This window comes from Homarus americanus, unplaced genomic scaffold, assembly GCF_018991925.1.
Source record: "Homarus americanus isolate GMGI-L3 unplaced genomic scaffold, GMGI_Hamer_2.0 scaffold367, whole genome shotgun sequence".
Taxonomy (NCBI): Eukaryota; Metazoa; Arthropoda; class Malacostraca; order Decapoda; family Nephropidae; genus Homarus; species Homarus americanus.
The window spans coordinates 2,716,985-2,738,510 of record NW_024743709.1 but is presented as its reverse complement, the minus strand read 5'-3'; the positions used below and the strand labels follow the sequence as shown (position 1 = coordinate 2,738,510).

Sequence of the window (21,526 nt, the reverse complement as noted above, 5' to 3'; positions counted from 1 at the left end):
TCGCATACAGTAGGCACATCAAGGCACTTGAAAATTTTCACCAACGTAGCCTACGTTCCATCCTCTGAGTTCGCTGGGAAGATAAGAGAACAAGTGCCAGTATTCTTGCTGACGCCAACTGTAGAAGCATCGAGGCTACTACTATCCATGAACAACTACGCTGGAATGGCCATGTTACCTGCCAGGATGACAGTAGGCTGCCAAAACAGCTACTTTACAGTCACCTTACGAATAGTAAAAGTAACGCTGGCGAGCAACTGAAAAGGTATAAGGATAGTCTTAAGACAATCTGAAAATGTGCCAAATGGACCCCCTCACATGGGAGACGATTACTCCACACCGTAACGCTTGGGGGTGCACCATACAAGAAGGTGTCAATACTTTCGAGTTAGCCCGACTGCATAACGAGGCAGACAAGTGCCAATGTCGGAAAGACGCTGCCACTGTCCTTCCCAAACTAGATGTAGCCCCCCCTACATGTGTAACATCTGTGATCGACCCTGCCGGTCCCGTATCGGCCACTTTAGTCCCCTCAGAAATCACCAACCTAGGTGACATCCTTAATAACTCATATCATTGCATCACAGCTGGATGATTGTCATACTCGATACCGAGTGACAGCAAAGTAGTAGTAGTCGTAGTGGTATAATGGTAATACTTATGCCCCCAAGTGGCTCACGAGCCAATAAATGGGGAAGAGGATACAAGTCATCTCTTACTGTGGGTTTGAGTCTGCTCCTGGGCAAGGTTTACCGGTAGGCCTTTTCCTGGCCGGGGACACAAATTCCGCCTGTAGACAACGTTCATAACAATGAAAACACCAGACCAACCGCCTGAATGTCTTGCAAGCTGATAAATAATGAAATGTTAAATGATAATGTAAAAAATATACAGTTCTGATGAGAAACAAAAAACAATTAAAAACATTTATATCATTGCACATTTTTCCCCTGTATATTTCACCTGAAGATTAACCTGACCAAACCTATTACAGTACACTACAATATTACCTTTCCTAACTTAACCTTATCTAACCAATCCTATCTTATCCCAACCCCCTCCCCCCAAGGTAGCTTTATGGTATGCAGTCTTCAGATGAAATACACTGGCTCCCAGCCTATTTTCTTGCATCTTTTTCCTGTATATTATATTGAGGCAAATTTTGGAGGGTATGATCCTATTCACTAATTCTAACTCAGTAACTAAACTACAGTACAGTACAGTATAAATAAAATAAAGTGTTTTATCACAGCTCTCACTTAAACTTAATTCTTATATCCTATTGAGGCAACAAAAATTTTCTGAAGACTTAGTATTGCATTACGGATAATCTTAACTCTTACATAGGTAACAAAAATAACCTTAACATTGAGGGAAAGAGAAAACGAATTCTTTCAATTATCTCCAGTATTTTAATGAATAGCACTTTTTAAAAAATAGCACCCACAGATATACATACATGTAATGGAAGCACTGAACACATCCTTGTCATAATGCATAACATTTCCGCATCTAATATAAACTTATTTGGCACAAGGACAATCCTCCACAACCTTAATACAATTCCATAATTTTGATCACCAAAGAACTACTATTATAACATCTACAGAAAATTTAGGCACTCTGCTCAGTAAGATTATTTAGGCACGTATACATAGGCTTTCCACTATCAGTCTCACTTCTTTTTCTTTAACATCAATGGTTACTTCTACTGTACATTAAATAACATTAATTAAAACATACATATTTTTTACATTAATTTTAATACAACAACCAGGGTCTTATTTTCTTCAGTTTCAGGTGGATACTGACATTATGGGTGTAAACACAGCCAACAATGCCGTCTCTTCTCCTCTTGTGTGTTTTAATATTCTACGTATTATTAATGAATTGTATTGTTCATTTTGCATATATAAAGATAAAGTCGATCAAATACATATTCAGTAATAAACAATAATGAATCTTTTGTACATATTCTTAAAAAGATAAATGACGTGGTATCCTTAAAAGCAAAAGTATATGCAAAAGTATATGTTGGCGTTCCCAATCCATCTCACTTTTTTTTCTTTACCATTAGTGGTTAGCTACTTCTATTGTTCCATTTATTAACATTAAATAACATTACTTAAGATATTTATATTCATTTTTTTCCATTAATTTTACTACAGCTACAACCAGGGTCTTATTTTCTTAATTTTCTCGTGTAGAATTATCGTCCGGGATTCCCGGCTGTAAACTCAAACGAAAAGAATCACGCTCCATCTCCTCTTGTGTGACCATATTATTATTCTTTTATATTGTATAAGGTGCATTCAGAAACAATATTTAAAGAATATAGTTTGCAATTTTCATTAATTGTAATGTTTTGGGGGGAAAAGAGGGTAAAAAGCCACACAAAAGATATGAAAAGGTCACACTTGGGAACACAACTCAATATTATTGCTTATTTTAATGGTGATTAAGGATTCACAATACGATGTTTCACCTTACACTGCAATATTGGAGGACACATTCCTATCAGGGGTGGTTCTTCTTCTGTCCAACTGTTAGATAGGGTGGAATCTAAGGCATTTCATCTTATTAACTCTCCTCTTTTAGTTGATAATCTTTCTTCCCTTTTTCTTCACCGCAATGTTGCTTCACTCTCACTCTTTTACAGGTACTTTAACGGGCAATGTTCGGTGGATTTGGCATCCTGTGCACCGACGACAAGGCCGTGGGCTGGTAACACACGTCTTGTCCACGGTGCCCACCGTTTCTCTGTGGATGTCGGTCACACTATAATAACCCGTTATAGTACATCCTTCTTTCCTCACACAGCCAAACAGTGGAATGCTCTGCTTTTTCTGTGTTTCCATACTCCTACAATCTGTCTCCCTTCAAAAAGCTGGTTTTCCGGCATCTTCGCGGTGTAGATTAATATGATTTTTTCTTTTCTATTTTTAATTTCTTTTTACTCTTGTTTTTTCACCTCATAGGCCTCGTTGTAGGCCGATGACCAGTGCCCGGGTGGGCTATCCCCCCCCCCCCAAAAAAGTGTCAGATTCTTAAAATAATTTACCTAATGGGACGTCTTCTTATCGGCGGGTTTTCGTAAGCTGGACATTCGTAAGTCAGGGACCCCTGTAATCAGTATGGTTTAGAAAAATATATATTTTAACAGACAACTTCAAAATATTCATCTTATATACTGATATTTACAAATTACCAGGTACTGTATATAAAATATACAGATAAAAACTTGTATAAATTCTCTTATAGTATACCTATATCATAACACCTTATGTCATTTTCTTCATAACCTTCACATCAAATCAACAGCCTTCAAACTATATTATAATCAATAAAGTATCCACAGTAATATATCTCCGCTAGCCGGAATTCCTCATACCCGGAATTGAAATTTTCTCGGAAAATCATTCGCAAAGCAAGAATTTTCCGGAGAATTCTGATTTTGGGAATGGTTTTCCGTGGGGCACATTTTCCGGAAAATTCCAAGAAAATTTTCCCGATACCAGGAAAATTGCGGGGATGGGGGAGTCTTTTCCGGGTTTTAAAGATGGAAATCGGGTGCATTTTCTGGAAATTCCGAGAAAATTTTTCCATTACCCGTAAAATTCCGGGGATAAGAGATATTTTTCCGGGTTTGAGAGATGATGCAATGGGAAATTTCTGGAACTTCTGAGAACATTTTTCCGTTACCCGGAAATTTCCGGGTACGAGGGATTTTTTCAGGCTTTGAGAGAGTCATCTCGTTACCCAGAAATCTCTCATTCCAGGAAGTGCTCTGCACCAATTGTTCCGGCTCACGGCGATATCACCGTACCGTACTAACAATGGGAAAGAAAATAGCAACATCTATTATTATCCATGACTACAACACAAATACAATCCCTTATGTCCTGCTGTCAGTTTGTGCATAAAATGTTCACTAGCTCTCCATTCTAACTCAGCTACACAATGTAATATTAATAAGGCATATTAGAAAGGACCGCTCAGTGCTGTCAGGTGACTCTTGAGGTAGTTATGAACGCGTGGCCAAATTTCATTGGATTCTGTGCCGTGGAACTCCTGCAGGATTCCTAAATCTCTGTAGAATCCTTTCAGAGGCCCAGTGTTGACAGCGTACTGATCCAAACGTTGTTTAACTGACTCGGGCTTGTCGTCCTCTCGCTGGACTAGTTGTTCACCAGTTACATCATCCACACCCTGAAAATACTTGAGGTTAGAACTCTTTTACAGAAAGTGTTCTGAAAAACATACAAGTACAAACACACAAATACAGGTAAACATATATAAATGTGTTGTGCTTGTATGTAAGAGAGTTATACAACAAAGTGAGTTGCAGCATGCATTAAACTAATGAAAGCAATTATGTACAGAAAATTTTTAATTTATTTTACAGTAGTGAGCACCACAGCACAATGATCTTCTATTAAGCACTACGCCCCGGTTGACATTCTGGAATGTCCATCTAGGGCGCCACGGTTGACGTTCCGGAAGGTGCGCCTTTTTGCACCATTGTTTGAATGCCCAGCACGGGTTATAAGGTTCCAGCATGACTATTTGGTGGTCACGCCACATGCAGGGTAGCGTGGGTGGGTTCAGCGAGGTCAGTACGCATTAAACTGTTGCCATGGAGAGTCATACCTCAACCTCCCACGCCAAAAGTAGTGTAGTTGTATTGTTATGTAGTGTTACTGGAAAATAATGCTATGATTATATTATAAATGTATTTATTTGTGGAATTATTATTCTGATAATTATTTATATGCATTACTTGCTCTCCCAAACATCCAGGCAGCCTGGCGGGCGACAGACTGTGTGTGTCGCCGAGCACTTTTTATGAAAAATAATGCAAAATAAATAAATTCTAAATGAATTATTTTTTGGAAATGAGTATTATGATCAGTAAATATATGCATACTGGCCATGCTGGACACAAAGGCAAGCAGAAAATGGCCACTAAGTGCACAGTGACCACTAGCGCAAGCCACCAAACAAGCTGTCCCCTTATCTTCCTCGCCACTGCTGCCCCAGGAAAGTTTCTAGAGGGTCAATATATAGTTTTCTTACTTCTTTTTTATTGTTTTATCATTTAAAAAGGTTAAAAAATATTTTTGGAAAAGTTGATGTTTCTCGATTTACCCCTCGTGGGGGATACGGCCAGCGGAAGGGGTTAAAAATAATAAAGTGGGTTACACAGCTTAAGAATTCCAATTCTAATTGATAGCACATAAGACAGATATTATTCTCAGTAAAATGTAACCATATATCTTGTCAAGTTTTTATCTAAAGTGAACCAGTGCTCTGAGGATCATATACAGTGACCCCTCGTTTAACGAACACCTCGGTTAACGTAATTTCGATTAACGAACTGCCTTCCATAAGGATCTTCAATTCGGTTAACGAAAAAAAATTCGGTTAATGAAGTTCTTACAAACCGACCCCAACATGTTTTCGCTTGCACTGACCGGGCAACCAGCTTTAATATCAGTCCGCCAATACATTAATCGGTTCTTGGGCTTAAATTCCTTACTATTTTAGTAAATATCAAGAAGTTTATACTATTCAATAATTTTAAAAGTTTAATATTCAATTTTTTAGTCATTTTAACAATTATTGAACATAATTGAAGGTAAAGTGACTAGTTTAATGCGCGGCATCCAGCCTCTTAACACAGCAAACAGGAGGTAACATCTTGCTTGAGACTCTCTTCAACTAAACGCTTTTTTTCTGTGTTTCCAAGCAAATTATTGGTCATTTTGAAATATATTTTACATATTGACAATATATAATGCAGTGCAGTGTTGATTTAAAGAAAATAATCTTGAATTACACCAGAGAGCTAAAATTTTATGGGTGAAATGGCACCATGGGGTGACTTCTCTTCCACCCCAATGCCTTCTCTTCTTCCTTCTCCTCCACCCCCATTCTAAATCCCATCATCATCATCATCATCCAGGAGCCTTCTACATACACACCTCAAAGTAAGTGAACTTTTCTACCATTTTTGTTGAATTTAGGAAATTTTCGGTGAGCTGGAACCAATTACCCAAAAACCCATTGAAACAAAGGTTTCGGTTAACGAACTTTCGGTTAACGAACGACCTTCTGGAACGGATTGAGTTCATTAACGGAGGGGTCACTGTACATGAAGAAAGGAACTAATAGAAACACTGAGAAGTACAGTACAATATTTCACTTCTCTAATATGATGTGATGCAATGATAATTTTTAACAGTTAAATCATTAATTTTGAGTTAATGAGGTACCGGTATGGATGTTCAAAATTATCACTTAAAGATTACAGTAAATTACAAATGTTGTAAATCCTTCATTGTTTCGTCTCTTTCTACTGTACAGTACAATATATACAGTATTTGATATGAAATTGTAAGATTGTACCATCGTACGATAAGTTTTCCCATGTTGAGGTGGGGGCTTGTCTTTGGCAGCGCCCGGTTGCCAGTCACCAGCTGACGCTGTTAGAAGAAAGTCTACAAAGAACGTGGTCTATGATTCAAACCTCCCACATGGCGCACAGTGAGTAGGATATGTCGGGGCCCGACACGCCATTACAGCCCTGACAAGAACACTGACATGGCCCCAACGCGTCCACGATTCTCGACGCCCTCAAGGGGACGCCAGGGCTTCTCTACACCGGAGGGGAACACCACGCGCGCCCAGCAGCAGGCCATGAGTGCATTGATGGCTCAGATGGCGTCTCTAGCTGCTGGCGGTGGTCATGCTTCTATGCCGGTCATGAAGCCCTCAGCAGCTGTCGCTCCAGAGAAGTGTGAGGCAGAAATGCCAGCAGCTGCGTTTAGGACATGGAGGCGGTCCATGGAGTCATGGGTGCTGTTGAATGGGTGGTCACAACTGGTGGCCACACTCCACATTCGCCTGAACTGCGTCCCTGCACTCCAAAGGGTGATTGACTCGAGATACCCCAGTGGTCAGTGGGAGCAGCTCTCGCCCAAGGAAGCCCTGGACGCCATCAGTGGAGTGGTTCTTCAATCTTCAAACCAAGTTGTGAAATGGAACGAGTTTTTCAACAGCAAACAAGGTGAAGAGGAGCCCATGAAAAGGTATTTTCAACGCTGCTACGCAGAGGCAGTGGAGTGAGAATTTAAATGTCCCACCTGTGATAACGATCTCTCTGAGTACATGCTATTACGTAAAGCTATGGTGGGCCTGAGTAACCCAGTATTGAAAAGGGAAATTTTCCAGGGGTACTCGAGTTATAATAGTGTTAAAGTGCTTAGAAACAAATGCATGTTATTTGAGGCAGCAGTGAGAGATGCTGGTGTATTGTGTCGTACGTCTGGCCAGGCAGTGGTGGGAACAGCAGCGGAGGCAGTGGCGGTTGGTGATGACGTCACCAGTGAGCCTGAGGTAGCTGCCGCCCGACCTCCACACCCCAGTCGCGGGCAGTGCGGTAACTGCGGCGTGTCACATGCCCCTGGTAAAAGTAACTGCCCTGCAAGTGGGGCTACATGTCGCAATTGCTCTAAGGTTGGTCACTTCAAAAGGTGATGTATGAGTAAGTCAGCCCTAAGTGCTCCTGTGGATGTGTCTGGTGCTGTTACAGAAGCAACAGCCCAGCTATCCCGCCACCCCAGGTTACAGGTGTTCGTGTCCCAGGCTGGGGGCAATTCCCCCGCCACCCCTGTGCTGGCTGTAGCTGACACGGGTGCCATGGTGTGTATGGCAGGGGCATCCTTGCTCCGGGACATCGGTTTGTGTCCGGGGCAACTTCGGGCCCGTAATGGCCTAAGGGACGTGGCGAACAAACAGCTCAAGTGTCTGGGGTCCGCCCCCTGCCGCCTCAGTGTGGACGAGGGGTCCACCGTCCAGGAGGTCTACTTCGTGCAGACAGCTAGGGCCCTCTATCTGTCATTGGAGGCCTGCAAGTGCCTCAACTTGGTGCTTGTCGACTTCCCGCTCCATAGACGTGCTGTGGCTGCCGTGGGCGATGGAGGGGAGCGGCACACTGCCGACGATCTACCTCCGAACCCTTTACCTGAGAGCAGCTGTTTCCCACCGAGGCCAGTTGAGATACCCTTGCCTCCTTTGGAGGAAAATGTGGCCAGGCTGGAGGCATGGCTGCTCACGCACTTTTCATCTACCGCATTCAACATCAGCAGGTGCCCACTGCCAGTCATGACCAGTCCCCCTCACCGTATCCACCTGATGCCCGGCACGACCCCCTACGCCTGTCACACACCCGCTTCCGTTCCGAAACACTGGGAAGCGGAGGTGAAGGCCCAGTTGGAGGAGGATGTCAGGAGAGGAGTCATCCAGCCAGTGCCTGCTGGTGAGGCTACGGAGTGGTGCGCCAGGATGGTCGTGGTGGCCAAGAAAAACGGTCAGCCCAGGCGCACTGTGGACTTCCAACGCCTCAATGCAAGCTGTCTGAGGGAGACGCACCACACACCTGCACCATTCGACATGGTGTCTGGGGTGCCAGCGCACTCGTTCAAAACCGTCGCCGACGCCTTTTGGGGATTTCATCAGGTGGAGTTGGAGGAGGAGAGTAGACGTCTGACCACATTCATCACGCCGTGGGGACGTTTTCGATACTGCAGGACGCCCATGGGACATTGCTCAGCGTCAGATGCTTACACCAAGAGGTTTGACGACGCTATTCAGGATGTGCCCCGCAAGTACAAGTGCGTGGATGACACTCTCCTCTATGACTCCAGTGTGAAGGGGGCGTTCTGGCACACCTACGATTTTCTGGAGACCTGCGCTCGCACAGGTATCACGCTGAAACCAGAAGAGTTCTTGTTCTACAGGAGAGAAGCCGAGTTTGTGGGTTTCCTCCTGGAGTGGGACCTCTACCAGCCCACTGCCCAACGTCTGTCAGCCATCAAGGACTTCCCCATGCCGGATCAGCCATCAATCACTGACATCAGGTCCTGGCATGGCTTGGTTAACCAGTTGGCTCCCTTCCTTGCCACTGCACCTGTGATGGAGCCCTTCCGCGAGCTCCTCAAGAAGCCAGTGGGCAAGAGGGTGTATTGGGATGACCAGCTGCGGCACAAGTTTCACCAGGCCCAGGACACCATCTGTCAGTTGGCCAGAGACGGCTTGATGTACTACAATAAATCCAGGCCTACGGCAGCTGTCACGGATTGGAGCAGGGAGGGCATCGGCTTCGTCGTCCTGCAACAATGCTGTGACTGCTTCTGCTGCAGGGGAGGGTGGCGGTTGGCTCTATGTGGTAGCCGACATCTGAGCACGGCCGAGGCCGGCTATGCTGCAGTAGAAGGGGAGGCCCTGGCTGTGGTATGGTGCCTGCACAAGGCCAGGCTGTTCCTCCTTGGCTGCCCGAACCTCATTCTGGTGACGGACCACCGCCCCTTAGTTGGCTTGCTAGGGGACAGAGCCTTCACGAATGTGGCGAATCCGTGCCTGTTCAGGCTCAAGGAGACCTTGCAATATTGGATCACGGTCAAATACTTGCCAGGGAAGCGGAACTGTGCAGCTGATGCCCTATCCTGCTTCCCCTCCCTCAGGGCGGCGCCCGACGCGGAGGACATGGACCAAGAGGAGGACCTGTGCGCTGCAGTGTGTGCAGTCACAATCGCAGCACTGGATCAGGATGGGTGCATCACTATGGACGAAGACACCGTGTGCAAAGCAGCTGCGGACGACCCAGTGTACCAGATTCTAGTGTTGAGGGTGCTGGCGGGCGACTGGCACCCCCACAAGTCGCAGGAGGTGGCCTGTCTGCGCCCGTACTTCTCGGCGAGGGACAGGTTGGCTGTGGTCAGGGGTTAGGTCACCTACACCTTTGACCAGGGCTGTGTGCGTCTCGTCATCCCCGACTCCCTCCGCCACCGGGCCGCCGTTAACCTGCATGTGGGGCACCAGGGCCTCGACTCAATGCTCAGGCGGGCCCGGCAGTCTGTCTATTGGCCTGGCATGGAGGGTGACCTGCAGTATCATCGGTCCCAGTGTGCAGGACGCAGCTACCAAGCTCTGGGACAGGACAGGCATAGTGGTGGAAGCCCGCCCTCACAGGCAATATGCCGTCAGGTTGGGTGGCAGTGGCAGGGCGTCCATCCGCAACAGACGCCACCTGCGAAACGGCTCCACACCTGTGCCTACTACTCCGGTGGTGCACCAAGTTGTGCCTCCTGACCCCCCTTCTGCTGTGCCCTCCGTACCTGCGCCCTCCTTCGCACCCCCGGCCCCTCCCCAGTCGAACGTGGCCAGGCCCAGGAGAGGCTGTAGGCCTCCAGGCTGGTTGACGGACTACGTGGTGTAGTGTAAGTGATGTAAAATCAGTTTAGAGGGTTTTTTCCCTTTGTTTGACTGGTTTTTCCTGCATTATTATTGTTTTTATGAATGAATTGTTTTCCTTTTGTTAGTTTAAATGTGCATTGTCATTTCCTTTTAACTTGGGGGGGAGATTGTAAGATTGTACCATCGTACGATAAGTTTTCCCATGTTGAGATGGGGGCTTGTCTTTGGCAGCGCCCGGTTGCCAGTCACCAGCTGACGCTGTTAGAATAAAGTCTACAAAGAACGTGGTCTATGATTCAAACCTCCCACAGAAATCTACTGAAAATTTGCCCCCAACTAACTGTATTTTACATGAAGATTAAACATCCTAATGCTACCTGGGGTTTAGGTTAGATTAAATTAAATTACATTAGGTTATAAAGTATTACATAATGTTACGTTGGTTATGTTAGCATCGGGGTGATTAATATTAACGTAAAGTAAGCTAGAGGGAGTAAAATTTCAGGTGATAAATGCACTTGTGATGAATTTCTTCGTCTATATGTATGAGAAGTTTATTGTCTTCGTATTTATTCCCTGTGAAGTATTGTGCCAACACTACCATCCATGTCAGTATGGTTGGAAGCTTTGTACATAATAAACAAGAATAAATCTTTACTCCCTTTCCTTATACTGTACTTTGTAACAGATTTCTAAAATACAGTAACATTGCCCAAGAAAATTAAACAAAATTATCAAATAATTCTAACCTAAACAGTGGTAACTCAAAAAATGTGTCCTATTACATAACACTTACCCTATACTGTATATCTAATACTATATCTTAATTAAAAAGCTTCACAAAGTGTAAATACCAGAGATCAACATAGGTCAGGGCAAGCTAAAAGCTCCTCAATGTTATTGATTATAGATCTTTTTCTTGCAGTCAGATTGATGTAGTGCATTAATACACCTTGAGTGTATCAACAGATGACACTGCCTCTCTCATATACTAATGTGACTATGACCGTGTGCTCTCATAGTACAGTACTTAATTCACTAGAGAACTGAAACTCAACTTCCTTACAGTTTTTGCTACTTAATTCTTTCATAAAAAATAAACTCAACACGTGACACGACTGCATACAATGATTTAACACATGACAATGATGAAAACAATGCTGAAACAGCCAAGATTGATCCCTGATACAGCATATTGATAAATACTGTAATCATGTTAATAGATAGTAACAATGTTTGCATCTAAAGACCCAATTAAAATATATGTAAATTGGCTTAAACCAAGACTGTGTTATTTTTCTCTTTCGGTGCTTCAACTGCCAGGTTATTAAGCATTGTTCAGAAGGCTCAGTGTCTACAGCAGACAAGAACACAACTTGCAAAAATGAGATACAGTATATCAGGGTTGTGAAACTTACCGAGACCTGGGGAGGATTAAACTCTGTATGATAAATCCTTCCTGAAGGTAGGTGAGTCCAGCGGCCTTTGATACGATCAATTATGACCTCATCTGGCACCTCAAGGCTCAGTACCAGATCAAGCTATGGAGACAAGCATCACAACAAAGGTCTTGCAGAAGATCAGGATGCACAACTAATTCAAATAAAATAAACAGCAAGCAAACAAGCAAGGATATGAGGTACCCGGTATATAAGGTAATACATAGCACACACCAGTACAGTAATGTACAAGTACTGTATCAATATCTACACTTAGTTAATTACCTAGGAATACAAAATGAGAGCCAATTACAGTACAGTACTGTGGACTTTTTATAGAGAGATAGGTTGTGTTCCTTCGGGCCTTGTTCTCTGTTGAGGATCTTCTGATTCAATATTTCCTTTAGGAAAATAATGTAAACTCAAAATATTAACAATGTATTACAAATCAGAGTTCATAGCAAAAATATTTGTATCATAACAAGAATCTAATGCATGTAGAGTTAAGTAGTACAGTACAATATTAGCCATTAATTATTCATATTATATTCTTGGAATTAAATCACCCTTTACTAAGGTTTTGGTGGCAATGTGAATGAAATTTCATCGCATTTATATTCTTAAAGAATCCTTGTGAGGGGAAAAGCTTAATAGTTCTTCATTGTCTGACAAGTTTCACATGATACTGAAACATAAATCATACTTACTCACTGTATATAGTTTAGAATTTATAAAAAATAACAATACATTATAGATAAAAAAAATAAAAACATTATCTCCCTTTCTAACAACTTGAATGATGATGCTCACACAGTTTAAGAAAAAACATATACAGTACAGTAAATGAGCGACCTTTGTTGTACAGCACTTCCGTCTATGCCCAAAATAGATGTTATATAATACTTTCAAGGATTTTGTGTCCTGGGTGATATACAGTTGCCTCAGTTTTCAAGAAAATATCTATACTGCTGTACTGCACAGTACTGTATATGAAAAGTAATTGCTGTTATTCCTTACAGTGAAAACAATGTAGTAACGCAGAGTTTTTGTTCCTTTACCCGTCAGTAAAGTTCCCTATACTGTACAACCTGTAATGTTTTCTGTACTTATACATCATACAGGAGGAAAAGCATTGTACTGAGCATTGTTGAAATTGTACTTATTATGTTGTTACAAAATAATAATCTTAGCCATCTGTTGAATCGATAGAAAACTCTTGGAAATGATCGCTGCACGAGGTAAAATAATAACATTACAAAGCAATATTTAACTTTACACATCCAAAACATCTTCCACTTCAGGCCAGGGTAGTTAGAATCAAGAGTAACACAGACACTCTCTCATTCCCCATCACTGATTCTTTAAAGCTGTTGTAACATGCACATTACTCTTCTATGGTTTTCCTTCCACAACAAGACCCTAAGTTTTTCATTCGGTTCACCCTCAATCAAGTCACACAACCCAGCACAAATAAATCATGAGCTCTTAATAAAGGACCAGAATATTTTACCTACCCTACCTAATTACAGTACAGTGTCTCCATTCTTTAATTTACTGTACTGCAGAGTCAACAACAACACTGGCAACATTCACCGCATTATTCTTCTGATGGGTTCTGGTAGTACAGTATATAATAGATACGTACACAGTAAATATCTACAGTATTTGATATTGTATACAGGGTATAAGAATGACAAAACACATCAGTCTCGACACCAAATATGTATAAAGAGGGGAGGGGGAGGATTCAAGAAGCTAATTATTTGAAGAAGCTAAAAAACGAAACATACAAGACTTAAAATCAGATACATTCAACACAAGAAATCACTGGAGATCTAGGCAAAGTCTGATAATAGTGACAGACTGCAGTTATTACCATGTGCCTATATGATCAAAATTGAAACATCAATGGGGAAAAAAGAGATGCCTAATTTCTTCAATGGTAATATTTTCATGGCTGATTGAGATCAACTGCTTGACCACCCTAAGCAATGGTTAAAAGTCAGAATATTTTGCATCTACGATAACAGATGCACCACCATCACTTAAGACACAAGAAGCTGTTACGCACATGCTGAACTATAATAATAATGTCTATAAGTCTCATGAGGAGGGAGAACAATCTGACTAATTAAAAGTCACTTACATTTACCTATTAAAACAATATTACCCAGAAAAAGAAAATATGCAAGTACTGTACAGTACAGTATACAGTTCATAGAAAAAAGTACTGGGTTGCAAATGAAAAAAGTTGCAAAACTGTACATTCAAAAGTATGGAATAACTGCTACATAAAACTGTAATATATTTATGAGCAGTTAAAAATTTTCAAATACAAAACACCAACAAAGCCTTTTCATTTTCTGAATATTTCTGACACTACAAAAACTTATTCATATGAGAGCAAAATGTAATACATATAAGGCTTTTAAAAGGGTACATTAACTGGCTTTCACAAACCTTGCTTTACGACCATTGTTGCATATCTTCAGAAAATAATAAAAGTATTAAAGAACTATGACTACAAAAGATATACTACTGTACAGTGTGACTCACTACCCGTACCATAGCCTACCTTCTCGTGCTGGTGAACAGCTTCTGCCTGTGGTCTGGTCCGGGGGAAGCCATCAAGTAGCCATGGAGAAGTTTTTAGCCCTGCAAGTTCTGAGGCGATCAAATTTACCATCACATCATCTGGTACGAGTTTCCCTGCTTTCATATACTTCTGGGCTGCTATACCGAGTTCTGAAATATTTACAAAAGTTATACTTCCCAAAGACATGTACTAGAGTATAAAAATACATTACTGTATTAATAAAATATGATTAATTGGGATACAGTATTCAGTTTGAAGAATACAATACACTTCCCAATTCAGAACTGGAATGAACCATCAGTTGAGTACAGTATTGTACACTAAATAAAACTGTACTGTACAGCAGTGTACACATAGGTATAATCAACTTTAAGTTCAGATTAAACTGGTGTATTAAAGGTTCAAATATAATTGAGATAATAAATTACTGTACTGTAGGTGTAAGTTCCTATTGTACTAATCTTCCCTCTCTATAAAAATAGTTTTGGAGCTCCACATCACTAAATCTATACAATACAGTACAGTACTGTACTGCATTAAATTTCAATACTTTCCTTGAACTATAATGCAGAAGAGTTCCTTCAGTGTTACTCACAGTCAATTTTCATTTAATCATTTTTGTTGCATGTACAATACCAGGTAGATTTTCTTTTACAAAACACAGCAGTGTTATGTCCCAGTTCTCTGCAATCCATTAAAACTACAGTACTCACAAAAACTAGCTACAAGTATTTCTATTTCCATTTTAAATTCATATTTGAAAATCATAAATTTAAGTGTTTGTTGATTTATTCTCTCATGACACTGCACAGTACGGTATAGTCTTCATTTACGCGGTCAATTGAACCCATAGAGGTCTGCGTAAAACGAGAAACGCGTAAACGAAATAACAGATCATATGATATTAATTGAAATAGAGAATGAGCCGACCCCCAAACTCCACTTTTTCCGACACAATAGTACGTTGTAGTAAAAATAACATCTTTATTTTATGGTGGTATGCACACAATTAATATTTAAGAAAAATATCAATAATATTAGGTTTTTTAACACTTACGTTAGTAGAAAAGATGGCTGGGCACACGGGGATGGAGGGTTGGTTCTGAGGCAGAGGGCAGATTATTGGCCCTCACCTGTATCACTTGTATCAATTGTATCACTATCCACCACAGAGGCCTGCAGGGCCTCTTTGTCAAACCCCTCAAAGTCCATATAAGTCCATATCCTCACTATCACTATCACTGACTTGGGCCGGCTGTGGTGGGTGGCGGGTGAAGAACTCGGTAATGTTTTGTTGACTGGGCGACCTTGTGCGCACCCTGCCAGCACCACTTCCCGCGTAAATGATGGAATGAACCGTGTAAATAAAAATTATCGGTCTGGCAAGGTGCCGCGTAAATGACCAAACGCGTAAACCAAATCCGCGTAAATCGAGACTATACTGTACTGTCATGTGAGCAGTCAAGTGTAAAGTAATGAGTTGTTGTCAATAAATTCAAAGTTATATCAGACAACATATCATCAAGTGTATAGTTATGAGAGTTTACATTTTACTTAGTGTAAAATAATGAGTTTTCATGTCACAGATTCTAAATTTAAGTACAGTACTATAACTCCTTATGTTACAATGTAAAGATATGACTTAACATGGCACTAAGTATAAAGTAATGAGTTATTATGTGTAAAGTTACATCAGTCATCATTTCATACAGTGTCAAGTTATGAGTTAGCAATGTCACTCGGGATAAAGTTATGTTACTTAACATGCCACTAAGCTTAAAGTTCCAAGTAAGTCATCATATCACAATGTAAAGTCATGAATTAGCTGTCACTATATCTACAAAAAAGTTAAAACAACAATGTACAAGTATATAACTCTCAATACATTTTTCAACTCTGTACCACAAGCATTATCTACCAGTACTGTAATACCTTTAATGCTAAGATTGTTTTCCTAGTTGTCTGTGAGGCACTACTACTACAGTGCCTTCATCACACATGTCTGGTATTAAAATAGAAAATAAAAACATTAAAGTGTAAAAATAAGAACATTTTAAAACAATAGTGCTGGTTATGATGAATGTTATACTGTGAGTTTGCCCAAAACTGGTTATTATTCGGTTTAGCACATCTTCAAATCACATAGAAGCACTTACTTTTAGGCAATTTTTATCTCAGCTGTACATTCCTCAGCCCTTGAAGCCTTTTAAAAACGTGTTTCTTTCAAAAAAACCGCACAAGTGAGGAACGCCCAAGAAATTAGATAAATAAATCTCCACCTGCCATTTCTACCCCGCTGGGGTTAGGGCCCCCCCACCTAGGTTATGGCTCCCCGCAGGGGTTAGGGCCCCCCGCCTATGTTATGGCTCCCCGCCTATGTTATGGCTCCCCACAGGGGTTAGGGCCCTTGCCTAGGTTATGGCTCCCCGCAGGGGTTAGGGCCCCCCGCCTAGGTTATGGCTCCCCGCAGGGGTTAGGGACCCTGCCTAGGTTATGGCTCCCCGCAGGGGTTAGGGACCCTGCCTAGGTTATGGCTCCCATCCCGCCTAGGTTCCCCACAGGGGTTAGGGGACCCCCCGCTGGGGTTAGGGCCCCCCGCTGGGGTTAGGGCCCCCCGCTGGGGTTAGGGCTCCCCGCAGGGGTTAGGGCTCCCCACAGGGGTTAGGCCCCCCCACCTTGGTTAGGGCTCCCCACAGGGGTTAGGGATCCCGCCTAGGTTATGGCTCCCCGCAGGGGTTAGGGATCCCGCCTAGGTTATGGCTCCCCGCAGGGGTTAGGGCTCCCCGCAGGGGTTAGGGCCCCCGCCTTGGTTATGGCTCCCCACAGGGGTTAGGGATCCCGCCTAGGTTATGGCTCCCCGCTGGGGTTAGGGCTCCCCACAGGTGTTTGGGCTCCCCCACCTCGGTTATGGCTCCCCGCAGTGGTTAGGTGAGGTTAGGATCAGTTAAGGTAGGTTAATTTAGTGAAAGTTAGGGGTCTAGACGTTTGATTTCTGATGTTCAGGTATTTGGATGTATTTTGTTCAGATCCCACCTTCGTTTTTTATAGAGAATAGCCATTTTTTATCTAGGATGACTTGCATCTATTTTTAAAAAATGACGCATTTCCCATGGAAACGAAGGTCAGATCTGAACAAAACACATCAAATTGCATCAGAAATCAAACAACTCGTGAAAAAATTTGAGGGTGTGCTAAAACGAATAATTACCCTAAAACTGCTTACAATCTACAGATTACCTGAATACTACATGCTCCAGCTTATTTCACTTAAAGAGATGATAACCACCCTGAAGCTAATCTAACCTAATAATATCTAACTTCATTTAACCTAACCTAACCTGACCCAACTCCCAGTTAGCATTTGGGTGGTTAATCTTCAGGTAAAATAAACTGGGGTGTATAATTTTCAGGTGAAATAAGCTTGGGTTTATAATTTTCAAATAACATAAGCCACTTACTACTGTCCCAGAGTTATAATGATACATTCCTTGTAGTGTGAAAGAATTTCTCACCAGTGTGCGTGTGTGTGCTGGGTTCAATCAAGACAGCGTTTTCCAGTGTGACACTACCAAACAGTATGTTTTCTCTAGGTACAGTATGTACTCCTCCTGTACTAATGCTGGACAATAAGGGTTGTAACAAAGAACACACCTACTGCTTGAATGGCTATTACAATATGCTGATAAGTGATAAACAAATGAAAAAGTGTTAAAAAATTCCAAGAACATTAGGTTTGGATTATTCAGTTCTATTGAAACTAAGCCTAACGTAATAGTGGGTTCTTTGTGGACTGCTGTAGGCAGAGTAAAGACAGCAAACTGTAGAGCAAGGTAAGCATCATAAGCTGGGAGTACTAGGTGTGCCCTGAGTGAAAACCAATAGTAAAGGTGTAGATAATGGGTTCTACCAGAAGGAATTTGTTGGTTTATTTTTTTATTTTTGCTATGCTTATTGTTTTGATGATTTTAAGTATATTCAAAGAAACGACAACCTTCTATTATTTTTTTAAAGTATTTTTTTTTAAATTGTTATTTACTCTATCCCGCTTCACAATTCTCCTCCCTGCATCATTTTTTTTTGTTTACCTCGCTGAATCCCACTTCAAGAGGCTTTTCCTTTAAATGATGGTGAACGCTTCCACGAATTCCTCCTTGCCATTGCTGATGTATATCAACCTCAATATTAAGGGAAGTTGTTTAACACATAAATTAACACGAGAATGCTTAGAACCTAATAGAACCTGACCTAACATACCCAACCTATGGGTATGTTAGGTCAGGTTCTATCAGGTTCTATGCATTGTCGTTTCCATTTTTGTGTTTAATATCATGGTATTAATGTGTAGAAAAAATGTAAACCAATTTGGACAATTCCTTCTGGTGGTAGCCGTTATCTACACCTTTATCAAAACCAATAATACTTCGGGCACGACATAAACATTATCCACTGAGCCACGAGCATAATTTGGTTAAAATACAGATTCCAGCAACCAAAGAATCTGATAAAAAAAATGTTACCTAACCTAAACTAATGTAATGTAAGAAAATTATATAAAAAAAAATAGTTCCATCGATTGGGTGTAGTGAATTTCCGGAATTGTGTGGTTGCTGTTTACTGCAAATATTACTCATAATTTAAGCCTAAATACTGTAATGATATTTCAGTACCAAGTAAACTCCTTATACAGAAGGGGTTAACCCACATCATTTGCCACTAAGGGGTAACGTGTCATGGCCCACAGTTTTATTAACTGAAAAGGAATTTAACTTCAATTCACATAAGTTAACGTAATGGAGAAAATCATGTTCTTACCGGTTTTGTTAATGACCTGGGCCCTTAGTAAGTCACCACTTGACAGGTGTTTGAGGCCAAAGTCCCTCACTATCCTGGACGAGATGGTGCCTTTACCTGAGCCTGGTGCCCCTAAGATTACCATCCTAAATAGCTTGTTCATCGTTACCGGTAAAGTGTTCAACTACGCAGGTTGTTATCAGGTGTTGTGTTACACTGGTGCCCAGTAAGTTACTAATATAGTTAACGGTGAGACGTAACGACTACCAACGGTCAAACACCTGGCAGCTCACACCTACACTGTAGTGATGTATTTATTTATCACTTCACCTTACTAGCCGGTCCACCAGTTGGTCTGTTCTTTGTTAATTTGTTATGGCCTTTGTTATTAAAGGAGAAAACTTGCCATTTACGCGGAATAACCACTTCTCACATCTGGCCCAAACCAGGGGTTGAGGCACGTGTCTTACCTCCAGGTTCTCCGATTTCCTTCTGTGTGAACACTGTATTCATAAAGAATAAACTCAACAGAAACAATTCTGAGATTTAAAATGCGGCCGACTTCCTTTTCTTACGAAAAAGGTAAACAAAATGTAGGAAAAAGAAACACAACTAAGTTCTCAGGACGGTAGTGTTGGCTGAAGAAGTTCGCTTGTCTCAGTAAATGAATGGATCATCCCACTCACTGGTGTATGTGTTACATTGCCTTCAACAAGTAACATATACTACAAGTTAGTAAATACACTCGTCATCAACAATAAAAAAATTAAGAAAATGTGATTTCTGGACAATAATCGGCGTTGAATTACACAAGCTACTAGCGTTACTACATAATTATGCTCAAGACTAATGGTGTTTTACTTTTATTCAAGGCTAGCGGCGCTAACACATATACGCATGGCTAGTTGTTTTACTAGTATAGCCAGGGTTAGCGGCGTTTATACATTAACCATATGTAGACCACTTGAAAAAGTAGCAGTATATTTGGCTTATTTGGGACAATGTAAATATATCACACTGCGTTCGAAGCCTTCAGTAGACAAGGTGGTAGTCTGAATTGCACTACACATAACTGCCTTCACTTCCCTAGCTTGAAAGTTATGTACCTTGTCATGGCTGAGTGACTCTTACGACAGGAAACAAGAATTGCAACCATTTCTTTGTTAAATACTTCTTCCTCAATAAAAAAATGGAGCAACTTTTGATTGCGAAGAATCCAAAGGTGTTGTCTGTCCAACGATTAGAAGCTATGGTTAATGGCGTTTTTATCCTGTCATTATTACCTTTTCTTCACTGCTTATAAATATATGTCTATTAATTAAACTTGCAATAGTTATATCCTATACGACATATTAAGTGCAACAATTTCCTTCTTTTTTAAGATAGTTAACGAAAACAATAACATACGTACGGTAAGTAAAGGCTAGAAGTGCTGACCTTAGCACTTTTAATCACAACCTTATCGTACGACTGTACCTTGCACATTTTAAGGAATAGTATTACGATTTATCATATATTACTTTAAAAAACGTTTTATATAATTATAAGGTGAATTTTTAAAAATAAGATATAATTTATCTAATATCTCAGAATAAAATCTGTTTAAGACTTCATAGACATAGTGTACTGTACAGAGAAGCTGCTCTACTGTATTTTGGTAACATTGATCCGGAAGCACCGATGACAAATCTGATTCGTGATTTTGATGTGACGTCACAGTCACGTGACTCCCGACCAACTTTGTTAAAACAAAGCCACGTGGTAAACCTAATCTTACCTTGTTAATTTAGGCGTAGTGAAGGAAGCAAAGTATGGTGTGTAGCCAGACAAAAGATTTTTAATAATTCGCCTCTGGTAAAGCTCACTATAGCCGGTCGGGTAGCAGAGTGAACATAAAAACATAAGAATGGTGAAACTGCAGCGGGCTTATTGGCCCATAGTAAGCAGTCACGTTTACACCTAACCCTTATCGCTCATACTTTTATACTATTTTACTTTTATCCTCTTCACCACTGATCGGCTCGTTAGCCGCTTGGGCGATCGGTCTCGTCTCTGTCACGCACTGTTGGCAAGTGCTGGGCATGCACTGGCTCCTGAATGTACCTGAACCTGCTCTTGTGCTTGTTAAGCCTGGTCTTGAAAGAGCTCCCACTCGGTGCCGTCACAGCATTTTCTGGCAGATTGTTCTAAGAGTTCATAACTCTCACAACGAAAAAGTTACCCCTCACAGTTTTCTGGGCTTGAGGCTTCTTCAACCTTGAGCTGTGAGCCTGTGACCTCTTGTGGGGCGAAGGTCCCTCAAAGTTCCCTCTGATATGTTTATACACCTCAATTAGGTCCACCCTTGCCCGTCTGTAGTATAAACTAGGCAATTTCAGGCGTTCTAATCTCAGGGTAGCCCGATTCACCTTCTTGCAATGAGCCGGGAACCTGGCCCTGACGG

At 41.5% G+C, this 21,526-nt stretch overlaps 1 protein-coding gene across 3 annotated transcripts; it reads right to left on the bottom strand.

The window, feature by feature from the left end:
• Positions 1-2,622: 2,622 nt before the first annotated feature.
• LOC121877268 (GTP:AMP phosphotransferase AK3, mitochondrial-like) lies at positions 2,623-19,847 on the bottom strand. 3 transcript variants are annotated; one of them, XM_042382929.1, is made up of 4 exons: positions 19,554-19,847; positions 14,272-14,441; positions 11,676-11,798; positions 2,623-4,209 (listed from the first exon to the last, which is right to left on the bottom strand). In XM_042382929.1, the coding sequence occupies exons 1-4, from the start codon at positions 19,594-19,596 to the stop codon at positions 3,982-3,984; spliced, it is 564 nt and encodes a 187-aa protein (XP_042238863.1). In that variant the 5' UTR covers positions 19,597-19,847; the 3' UTR covers positions 2,623-3,981. The 3 variants fall into 3 exon arrangements, with proteins under 3 accessions (XP_042238863.1, XP_042238862.1, XP_042238864.1); XM_042382928.1 differs by lacking the exon at positions 19,554-19,847 and adding an exon at positions 19,105-19,541; XM_042382930.1 differs by lacking the exons at positions 11,676-11,798; positions 19,554-19,847 and adding an exon at positions 19,105-19,543.
• Between the last annotated feature and the right edge of the window lie 1,679 nt (positions 19,848-21,526).

Coding starts and splice junctions, on each gene's coding strand:
- LOC121877268 (XM_042382928.1), bottom strand. CDS start 19,246: ATGAACAAGCTATTTAGGATGGTAATCTTAGGGGCACCAGGCTCAGGT. Junction 14,442..19,104: donor CCAGGTCATTAACAAAACCG/GTAAGAACATGA, acceptor TAAATATTTCAG/AACTCGGTATAGCAGCCCAG. Junction 11,799..14,271: donor CTGTTCACCAGCACGAGAAG/GTAGGCTATGGT, acceptor TTGTCTCCATAG/CTTGATCTGGTACTGAGCCT.